Source organism: Carlito syrichta, unplaced genomic scaffold, assembly GCF_000164805.1.
Source record: "Carlito syrichta isolate Samal-C Ts95f unplaced genomic scaffold, Tarsius_syrichta-2.0.1 Scaffold303123, whole genome shotgun sequence".
Taxonomy (NCBI): domain Eukaryota; kingdom Metazoa; phylum Chordata; class Mammalia; order Primates; family Tarsiidae; genus Carlito; species Carlito syrichta.
In genome coordinates this window covers 169,528-181,492 of record NW_007247219.1, presented here as the reverse complement: position 1 = coordinate 181,492, position 11,965 = coordinate 169,528, and the positions used below count along the sequence as shown (strand labels likewise).

Sequence of the window (11,965 nt, the reverse complement as noted above, 5' to 3'; positions counted from 1 at the left end):
AGGAGAGGAGAGGTTTTCCATTTCCCATTCCCTCTCCTTCAAATGTCTTTTAAAGGCCGGGCGACTGCCATTTATACATTCAGATTTGCTCTCCTGTCAGGGAGGGGCTCGACCTGCCGCTTTACACCTGGATGCTCCTAATGGGAATCTTCTTTGCCAGTAACAAAGCCATGAAAATGAAATATTCTTTCCTAACCTTCATGTTTAGAGTGAAAGCAGCAAAACTGCAAATCCACAGCCAATCCTGAGAAACCAAAGTGAATCAGGAATCATATTTCCCTATAACACAAATTCTTCTGCAATTCTTGAAAGGAAGTCAATCCCGCTCCCCTCTTTTTGGCAGTCTACAAGAATTCTTCCTACCTCTGCAGTCTCTCTCCCTCCCTCTTCTCAGAACCAAGACAAAGAGGTAGACAAATCCCCACAGGGTCTTTCCTGAGCTACAGCTGCACAGTACAGGAAACAGGAATCTGCTATGGAGCTGAGGGAGGGGGAGAAAAAAGGATATGGATACATAACACATACATAAACGGACTCAACAGACACAGACCAACACTTTTCAGCTGAAAACAATAAACCTGGCCTTTTCTAAGAAGACAGTAATAATTAAAATTCTGCTTACTATATCCCAGCCCTAAATATTTGTTTTGAGCCCAGAGACAAGAAAAGAAACATACCGAGGAAATGCAAACCTTACCTGAGTTACCATTTTCTTTTTCTCCATAAACCAAACGGAATAGATGATAAACCCCTCAAAGCAGTCACGCTGGGGCACACCTCCACAGCTTTCTTTTCCACCCCCCTCCCCCCCCAAACTAGCTAGTTAAGGGTGGGTAACTGATTTCCCTTTATACCGTTTTCCTTCCTTTTTCTTTCTAATGTTTCTTCCTTTCTCTTCTCTTCCTCTCTGGCAGTCTCTCCCCCTCCTTCTTTCTCCAGCTCCCTCCCATATCTCAGGCAGATGGCTGAAGGAAGCCCCACCCCTGAATGCCTAAGGTAATTAATCAGAGTAGAGCCCCACCTCTTCCTCCTCCCCCCGCCCCCTCCCAGCAGGCTGACATCTCCTAACTCCAGAAGCAGGCCTGCTAGAGAAAGGCAGTTTGGTGTGCGCTTTGCGCACGCGTGTGTGTGCGTGTGTCTGTGTGTGCGAGAGACAGGGAGGGGGAGAGGGAGGGAGAGAGAGGGAGGGGCAAGCGCCATGTGCCGGCATATTTTAAGAATGGTGGCATTAATTATACTGCACCGGAAGCATTCATAGCAGCGTACTATCGTTAATACAGATTTAAGAGAGTCCAGCCATATATATCTGATGATAAAGAAAAAATGAAACAAAACTATTTTTTTAAAAAACATTTAAACTGACAGACACTTTATGGATGTAGTGGATTTAATGAAAGATGCAAAGAAATGAAAAGCTGTTGAGTGACCACTGACTGGAATGTTTTTCAAGGAACAGGAATAGGCATGAAGTTGCTTGTCTTGGATGACCAAACCAGCCTAATGAGAGCAAAAGACTAACAGAGAGGAGGGAGATAACTTAAGTGCTTATTTTACCTACCGTAAAAACCCGGAGATTCTGAAAAAGGTGTCTACACATATGCCCACTTAAGACTTCCAGCTTCAGCCGGGCTCAGTGGCTCAGCCTGTAATCCTGTGCCTTGGGAGGCCGAGGTGAGTGAATTGCCTGAGCCCGCGGGTTCGAGACCCACTTGGGCAACTTGGCGAGACCTCATCTGTACAATAAATCAAAAAAATCAGCCGGGCGTGGTAACGCGCGCCTGTAGTTCCGGCTACTCGGAAGGCTGAGGACGTAAGGATCGCAGGAGCCCAGCAGACCGAGGCTGCGGTGGCGGTGAGCGGCCACTGCACTCCAGTCTGGGTGACAGAGTGAGACTCCAACTCAAAAAAAAAAACTTCCAGCTTCATTAAAATTTCCCAGAGTGGGTTCGGTGGCTCACACCCATAATCCCAGCATTTGTGAGGCCAAGGCAGAAGGACTGCTTGAGCACAGGATTTTGAGACCAGACTGGGCAACATAGTGAGACTTCATCTCTACCAAAAAAAAAAAACAACAAAAAAAAAAACAACTAGGTGTGGTGGCGTGTGTCAGGGGGGAAAAAAAATTCTGGTTAACTGAGAATTTACCCTTTGTATTCCAATCTTCTTTGTTTCAGCCTCTACTGAAGAAAGCAGATCCTTTCTTATAAATAAGTTGGACAACTGTTATTATTGCAAATAGTAACTGTTACTACAGATTGCTAGAAATGTAGTGGTCTATATTTCTAGACTATAGTATACACTGTGTAGTCTATATCTATAGATGGTTTAGGACAATGTTTATTGAACGTAAGTTTCTTCACAATTCTCTTATTAAAATGATATAATGACAAAAGCATCAAATATAAGGTTCAATCCAGAAGTCCTAGTCTGCCAATTCTGTCCTTTACTAGTGATCCTGGAAAAGTCTTTAACCTCTAAATATAAATTTCTTAATTTCCCTACTTGATATTATTAAATATTCAAATAAAATAATCTATGTGAATGTTTGATGAGTTTATGATTTTATTTGTCTAATAAAAATTAAGATTTTTCTAACATTTTTTTAGTATCCTAATAAATAGGATCCTATTCTAAAGGATTTATTATATATCTTTTTTTTTTTTTTTTTTTTTGTTGGAGTCTCACTCTGTCATCCAGACTGGAATGCAGTGCCCGCTCCCGACCACCGCAGCCTCGACCTGCTGGGCTCCGGCAATCCTTCTGCCTCAGCGTTCCAAGTAGCTGGAACTACAGGCACGTGCTACCTCGCCTGGCTAATTTTTTGATGTATTGTAGAGATGAGGTCTTGCCAAGTTGCCCAGGTGGGTCTCGAACCTGCGGGCTCAGGCAATCCACTCACCTCAGCCTCCCAAGGCGCACGCAGGCTTACAGGTTGAGCCACCGAGCCCAGCTATTTATCTTAATTGTGGAATATTTATTATGTTATAATCTCTAATAGACTACTCAAAAGTCAAAGAGATCAATACCAAAATCAACCTTCTCATTTAAAATTTTTATTTATGCTTTTTATAAGTCCATGGCTAATATAAAAAGTTTCCCATTTTAAAAATGAACACCTAAAGAAATCAACTCCACACAAATCACACTGAGGATACAGTGTTAAACTATCTCTATGAGAATTGTTGGGTAACATGTAGAACCGGGATATTTAAAATGTGCTGTATAACAGGGCTGTTTGGCACATTACCTATGCAATATCATCAATACCCACCTATAAGTTAATAATCGTTTTGACAATTCTAAAAAGAACATAGGAACTACAAAACCATCTGTATAACTTGGAGACACTGGTGCAATCATAGCTACTTACTGAGCACTTACATATGCCAGCCTCTATTCTGTGCAGTTTACAGATAACTGTATACTTTTGGTACAATCCATAATATATTAAAAATGCATACAAAAAATAGAACCTTTAATATTAGAAAAAAACAATTATGAGAAAAGTAATAGATCAGTACTAGACTCGTTTTTTTTTTTTTTTTTGAGTTGGAATTGGAGTCTCACTCTGTTGCCCAAGCTGGAGTGGCAGTAGCATGCTCACAGTCACCCCAGCACTGACCTGCTGGGCTCTGGTGATCTTCCCACCTCAGCCTTCCAAGTAGCCAGAACTACAGGCGTGCACTACCACACCTGGCTAACTTATGATTTATCATAGAGACGAGGTCTCGCCAAGTTGCTCTGGCTGGTCTCAAACCCGTGGGGTCAGGCAATCTACTCGTCTTGGCCTCCCAAAGTGTTGGGATTATAGGTTGAGCCACTGAGCCTGGCCTAGGCCCGTTCTTATTTAACAATTTTAGAAATGATATGGAATACAGAACATATAGTGTTCTCTAAATGTGCAACTGAAATGCCCATCAGAAGTCAAAATGCTGTCATAGTTTTTAAAAGACAAAGTGAGGTGCTGACATTATCCTGAAAGACAAAATTCTGAACGTCATAAAAAAAAAAAAAGACAAAGTGAATAAGCAGAAAAGGAGCAGGTGGGTTGTACTGGAAGCAAGAGCAACCCAGTGTGCTTATATAAAAAACTGTAATCATATTAATGGAATAACTGTGTTTTCAGTTCTAATATATGAAATAGGAAATAAAACTCAGAATCACTGTATACCATTCTCTGAATCCACCGGTTCATTATACTACTCTAGCCAAAAAGTCTCACACACCAAGAAGACAGACTCCACTACACACACACATGGTTAGATGTGACTATGGCCTCTGTAGACCACGGAGAAGAAACAAGGCCCCAAGAGGAGATTTTTTTTTGTTAAATAAAAAGGCAAATGAGGTTTTACCACATACAAAAAGTCTATGACTAGGATAAAGGTTTCTTCAGGCCAGGGATTCACTCATGCTGCCCTCTACATTTAGAACCAAGATTTTACACTGCAAATAACAGACTTAAAAATTCATTACAAGAAAGAGGTGGTACGAGCTAGAAATAAAAAATATTAAAATGATTTTTATAAATTCACTGAATGACAGGATCATAGTGAGCATTTAGGCTGGCACAATGATACTTCAAAGTGTGTCCCTGACTTTAAAGGCTGGCATTATAGAGGACAATTTGCTCCCTGGTGCCCACGAGAGAGAAGAGCAATTGAATAGTCTGTGTCTGACCCAGCAAAACTGGAGTCCTCTGGTGGCTAAATGTGCCCGGTTATGTACCAAGGAGAAACTCATTTAAGAGTAACTCCTGTATGTGTGTTTGGGAGGGGAGGAACAAGCAGGAGCTGAGGAGGGGGCCAGGCACATTGAGAATGTCAGCTAAGGGAGGAGGCCATGCCCAACTGCAAGGACCAATCGCCAGCTTCCAGCACAATGACTGGGACACAGCAGGCACTGAAGAAATATTTACTAAATAAACAAATGACGGAAAGGGGCATTTTTGGTTGTCCGATTCCTTGGTTGTTTCCTCAGTGTTTCATGCAATCTCCAGAACCCCAGCTTCCTTTTTTCCTGTGTTGCTCAATTGAAAATTGCCTTACTGAAGTCACTAAAGACGTCTAAATGATGACCAAATTCACAGGACACTTTATGTCTTCTTTGACTTACCTGTGGCATTTGGTATTCCCTCCTCTGGGAAACTCACTCTTAGCTTCAAATGATACCAGTCTTTCTGATATCCCTCTTTCTCTATTCATTTCTTTCCCTACCTTAATCTTTCTCTGTCACCCTCTGAATGTTGTTGTTATTGCTTGAGGTACCATTCTCAGATCTCTTTTTACTTAATACCAGAGACTCTTAATCCAAGGTGCATAATTCTTCACACAGGCACCCCAGTAGAAATTTTTTAATGATCCTTTCCATGCAGAGAGCAGCCATAATATAGATCAGATTCTCAAAGAAGTTAATGCTGCTGAATATATTTGCCCTGGGTGTTCTAACTCATTCCATCACTTCAATTAACCTGAACATCTCCCCTGAACACCGCGTTTCTGATCTTATTCCCTTGAATATGGCCGTGTGTATGGCTGATTCATCCTGCAAGGCTTACTTCAGGGGATGCCCTACTCCATAAAGTCTTTCCTGGCCCTCCCTGCTACCACATCTGGATTAGGCACCCCTTATCTATGTGCACACTTCACCTTAGCACCTAATCCATGGTACATAACTAACTGATGCAGTTATTATTCTGTTTAACTATTATTAAACTATGAGCAGTCTGAGAGTAGACTGTATTTTATACCACAGTCCTAGTTTTTAACCCAGTGTCTGAATGCACAGTGAATGAATAAATGTTTGCTGAAATCAAATGATGCCTTTATATATCCATATGTGGGTACATGAGAATGAAAAGTATCTCTATAGCTATCAAATTATCATAAAAACCTTCTTTCTTCCAAGAGCATACTTGGAAATATCTTCAGATTTATAAAGTTACGTCAGTCTCTTCAATCTTTTAGAAATCTGAAGCTGAAAGAAGATTAAAAAGAGTGTGAGAAAGGCTTATTTTCAACTTTAATAGTTCAGATTCTAGACAAAACAATACCCACTCATTAAAAAACAAAAACACCTCACAACTTTAGCTACTCTTGCTCTTCGCAATTTTACATAAATGTGACTCAACTTCCCTACCTTCCACCCCCATACCAGCAATACTATAAAAGCAGATCCATCAAGAGTCCTGTCTAGAAGGCAGGGCTTGCTCTCATTTTCCCAGGCTGCCTTTGACACCCAAGTGAAAAGCAACATTAAAGGGAGAGCACTTCCTGCAATAATAAAAACTTGTTCCTACGCTCTTCACAGCACGCCCCCACACAACAACCCTAACTACGTGTAAATAACAATTTACACCTGACAGATATTAAATACTTTTCCAGAGGCATCTCTAACACCATTCCACTTTAATATCCTTCGCCCCAACATTCCCTTTAGCATAAATGAAGTCAAACTATAGCAAACTCTATTATTTCCCTAACTTCTTTTCTCTAGTTTAGGCAGGGTTCAGTTATATAGAACCCATTCTAGGAAAAATAGTGAGGGAAATGTGAAACTGCTTTAGACCTAATATGCTTATACAAAACAAATAAACCTCATATTTCTGTCCCTCAAAATCAAACCTTTAGAACAAAACCACAAATAACATACACTAAGACATTAGAAGGGCCAGAGAAATTAGAAAACATTAATCCATAACTTTAAGACATCCCAGAGCCTAGATAACTAGAGTCATATACACAACTAAAATTATATAAACAGTCCCTGTATTCTGTAAGAGATTAAAGACAAGATTCTCAGACAAATATTAAAAGGGGAGGGATGTTAAAAAACTGAGCAGTAACTGGATTTTTAAGAAAATAATTCATGATTAACTTGTGAAAACTGAAGTGTGCTGTTTTTTCAATACTGAAATACTCCATGCCTCTATTATTAAGTTGCTGGAGACTCTGTTGTCTTGCTCACCAGTATATCCCTATGCCTGACATAGTATCTGGCACACAGCAGGTACTTAAAAAAAAATCTGGTACACAATAAACTAATTCAGAATGAGAAATTAAAGAATATATATATAGCTCTAATCAAGGTCATCTTGCCACAAAGAACCGGAAAGCCTAGGGATTAATTCACTACTGCATTTTGCAGACCTGAGCATATCTTGGATTCAAAAGTACCCTTCAGGTAGGTAATGTTCTGTCTCTCAATCTTTCAGATGCCTAATATCTTCACGCTGTACTTGGCTATCCTAAACCCTCAAATCAGGACACTTAGTTATAGCTCCTAAGACCCTATTTCCTCTTCCTCCAACTGCCCCATTCGTCATTTAGGTGAAAGGTTAAGTAAAAGTGCCTAAGGAAACACTGTAACAGTAGGCAATACCCATAACTTGCAACAACAGTTACGTTTAACAACCCATTTTTAATCCAAATTTTTAATCCAAAAGAGTATCTATAAGAATAGTTTCGCCGGGCTCGGTGGCTCAGCCTGTAATCCCGCGCCTTTGGGAGGCTGAGGTGAGTGGATTGCCTGAGCCTGTGGGTTCGAGACCCGCCTGGGCAGCGAGACCTCATCTCTACAATAAATCAAAAATCAGCCAGGCGTGGTAGCACATGCCTGTAATTCCGGCTACTTGGAAGGCTGAGGCGGAAGGATCGCCAGAGCCCAGCAGGTCGAGGCTGCGGTGGCCGGGAGCGGCCACTGCACTCCAGTCTGGGCGACTGAGTGAGACTCTGACTCAAAAAAAAAAACCAAAAAAACCACCAAAAAGAATAGTTTCATGAACAGTTTCTTAAATAGATTTTTCTAGGAAGGGAGATTGTGTTCATTGTCTCTTAAATCATAGCAATCCCCTACCTATTTACTCTGCTTATATTTTAAACTGATTTGGCCCAGATTGGGTTCTTCAAAAATTGTGACAAATAAAACAATCATTTTCAATCACACTCTTAAAAGAGGCATGATTTTATTAACAATAAGAGCAATGAAAGGTCAAGTACCCAAAATGCTTTATTATCTCCTGTTGAAAAGAACTCACTTTATTTCATTATCTCAAAACTAGCATTTCTAAAAATAACTTGATTAAAAATAGGTGTAAAACCTTTAATTAAAAAATACTATTCAAGCATGTCTCCCATAATTTCCAATTGCATGATACATTAGTATACAATCACAAGCATTGTGGTATGAGGAGCTTTGATTTAACTAAGCATAAGAATTTAACAGAAGCTAAAAAGAACGTTTTATAACCATAGTTGAGATAAGAGTTCGGGTAGCAAATAACCACCTACTACTCATCTATAAGTGCAAGGAAAGAAAACTGTTAACTTAAAGAATTAACAAACAAAACTATTAACTTAAAGAATTAACAAATAAGTAAAATAGCTTTGAATCCTTCACTTTGAAATTATTGTTTTAGTCCCACTAATTTGCTGATATAATGGAATGGGAATGCACCCTTAAATTTTAACATCCTATTACCTCCATTTTTAACTATCTTAATTTTAGATAGAGTAAACCTACTAAATGGAGCAAGGCCAGGAAAGTGTAGTTGCAAATACTGAGCTCCACATTTACCAGTACTACATCTTCATGATCAAAAAAACGGGGGGTTGCAATTCATCTTATTATGAATGAATAAAATTTCACAGCAAAGAATGTTATCAAATCATGTCATAATTTCTGAACAAAAATTCTTTAATCTACCCCACAATTGGTGAGAGTGGTCAATTTTTTGTACCTCAAAAAATTTCACTTACATAATACAATCATTTGTTCACGCATTTTCAATACCTCACTTCCCTTGGGAAATATTTTTACTTTTGATTTCAACTTTTTCCTCAATTTTACTTGTGTTACAGTTAATACAACTCCTATACTTTGCTAGTTGGGTCTTAGGTTTTACTTTACTGTTCACAGATTTTTTTTGTCAAAAAACACATCAATATTTACTTGTAAGAAGATATGGTTCTAATCTAGTCTCAAGACACTGCCAGCCTTAAGCTGTTACATAGACTAATCTATTGTTTTATGTCAGTAGAGAAATAGTTCATAATAAGTGAAATATACAAATACACCAAAACTTCATTATGTTAATTATAATATATTCTTAGTTCAAATAATCCAAAATAACAGAAACAGTTAGTTAACCTAAAACACACGATATAGACTAATGTATTAGAATTATAGTTAAAGAGAAGCATAACCACAGCCTCTCACAATGATTCCAATACTGGTAGCTTTAGACTTGAATGAGAGTTGTGAGTTCACTCTGGAGAGCTCACCCAACTGGCTAAACCAAATTAGCTTGGTTTAGTCTTTAAGCCCAAAATGCCTAATAAGATGTAGTAGTTAATTCATCATTTCTTTTAACCCTATGCATTCCTGTCTAAACTGCAACTTTGGTGCTCAATATTACAGAAATGGCAATTTGAAAGAAAAAATAATAATTAAAGGACATGAAAACACAAACTAAAACAAACTGATAGACCAAGTAGTATCTATAATTCAGAAATAACTGTATTAGTGTTTTATTTTCTTTGTCTAAGTTTTCATCCCAATAAATATTTTAAAGAATCATGACACGTGAAAGATCTGGTCCGACCTCTTCAATGTATATACAAGGAAACTGAAGTCAAGAAAAATGAAGTTATTTGAGCATGAACATGGAGGTGGTTAATACTACAGTTGGAACCAGAACCCAGGACTCTAAATGCCAGCTTTACTTAAAAATTTACTGCTTACAAACTTACTGCTACTAATTTAAATGCAAATAGATACTCAGAAATATGCTTGCTAATGACCTAACATTTTTTGATTCTACATTTCAACAAGTTTTATAAAAAAGATGCTACTAATTTCATCACAAAACAGTCTAAAATGTTAGACTAAAAGTAGTCTGAAACAGCCTGAGTGGGGAGAAACGTCCTCTACTATATGTTAACCTTTCTGCAAAATACAGCAACATTTGAAAACTGACATCTGCACCTCTCATCTGCCTAAAACCAAGTCTAAGGTTTATTATATAATATGATTGTTTTGTTATGTTACATTTATATTGCCCAGCCCACCTTGTTTAAAACACACACATGCATGTGCACATATACTCACACACAAATCTCTCTGAAGTTTCAGAACTTGAAAGCCAATTACTCCTGCCTGGCTACCAATACTGTAAATTCAAACCTCCGACTACAGCAAATTAGTAAAAACAAAAAAACAAAACCTTAGAAATCTATGTCCTGATTAGTATGAAGTCAAAAGACAGAAAGCCTGTAGGCATTTCATTCCACCATAAACCTTCATATCAAACTGTATCTAGAAAATAAATTATAACCCCTAGCTTACCTGGACAACAGGATACTGATAATCCATACAATACACACCATACATAGCAAATGGGTAAAAAGAAAAAAATCTTCAGACAAGGACAGTATAAAAAGTGTCTAATGTTTTTGCCTTGTTTGATCTGGCTGTCCTGTCCAAAGGAACTAGGTAGCACCAAAAAAAAAAAAAAAAAGGCTTGGCTGACTTCCAGTCTACGAAGATAGGTATGCTGGCTCAGCTGATAAACTCAGAGTGTAGTTCAGACCAGGCCTCCACCCGAACAGGATTTAACAACACACAGAAGAAATATTCAGGAAAAAGCAAAAAGCTCCAACAGAGTTACTAGTTATAGACAAAAAATTACACTGGAGCTTAGCTGTTACTGCCAGTTTTAAACTGACAACTCTAACAGAAACTCAAGAGGCAGAGAATGACAGCCAGGTCATTCTCCTTAAAGGCTTCTTAAACTGGCACACAAAAACGATAGGAAGTATAAGGTATCCAGGAGCCAAAATAATATATATGTTGAGACTTTAAGTGCGTCAGAGAGAACACTCCCAATCCAGGACATGGAAAGGCAGATGGGACTGGTATTATTTCTCTACTCCTTCTTGGGAGGGGGACATGTACCACCCGTATGTGTGTGTGTGTGTGTGCGCGACACACACACACACACACACACACACACCCTTCCCACTGTCTCCGGCAGAAACAGGTGTTAGGATTAACAGTATAAAGTCCTCCTGCAATGGAAAGGAATGGGAGAAAAAAGTCACACTGATACACACAGTAAAGGGATCCCTTTCATGACACTATATGTTTTTGTATCATTTAACACCTCCCTCACTGTGCTTTAACAGAGGCTAGAACAGCTGGCGGGATCAACACTAGCAAAGAGGAAGGTGGCCCCAACTCTGAGGCAACATGAGTCCACTGGAGGCCTCCAGATACGAAGGGTACACTCTCTCAGCTGTTCCAGTCAAACTTGTAAGGATTAACTCCGGCTGTTTGCAAAAAGGTGGGGGTGGAAAGGTCTTTCAGAAAAGCTAGTTACTTTTCCTCTTTTAGAAAACTGCTATACCCCTGCTACCATTACATGCAAACACACATGTGCACACATATTTTTATAACAGATATTAAAAGCAATAACAAACATGGACAGGTGTTAGGTTAGTCTGACAAAGCATAGCAGGTTAAAGAGTTGGCTTTCAGAACTTATACTTTTAGTTCCCTTCTAAAATCAGAGAACTGCTAAGTAATTCTTAGAAAAAGGACACAGAATGAGCAGAAAGTGAAATGGTTATTAAGAGACACACCACCAGTTAAAACTATTGCTTCTAAGAATCCTCTATAAAAGGCAAACATTCAGAAGTTCAAAATGATAAATAATTCTAAATTAGTTTCAGGGGCTGTGATCTCCCTAATCTTGGACACCAGCGATATTGTGACATGCTTTTAAACTATGACGATCCAATGCAACTGTGAGGGTATCTGCGAGAATTCATGCATTACCGTGCTCTCCAACCCCCATAGTGCAATTTTTCTCCTTTTATGGTCATTGAAATTTATTTTAAGATTGTTCAGAAAAAATTATTTTTTAAGAGTCAAAATGGCCTTAGTACATCTAAGGGATAGTCCTCTT

General features: G+C 38.8%; 1 protein-coding gene across 10 annotated transcripts in view; it reads right to left on the bottom strand.

The window, feature by feature from the left end:
* Positions 1 to 11,965, bottom strand: part of RBFOX2 (RNA binding protein, fox-1 homolog 2) — a 221,432-nt gene that overhangs the window by 92,909 nt on the left and 116,558 nt on the right. For 6 of the 10 annotated variants that reach the window (XM_008057763.2, XM_008057777.2, XM_008057767.2 and 3 more), the window contains exon 1: positions 698 to 1,092. The exons of the other annotated variants lie outside the window; for them this stretch is intronic. In XM_008057763.2, the coding sequence (XP_008055954.1) occupies positions 698 to 724 (27 nt within the window). In that variant the 5' untranslated portion in view covers positions 725 to 1,092. Of the gene's footprint in view, positions 1 to 697; positions 1,093 to 11,965 lie in introns of those variants that run through there. 10 annotated transcript variants of the gene reach the window in all.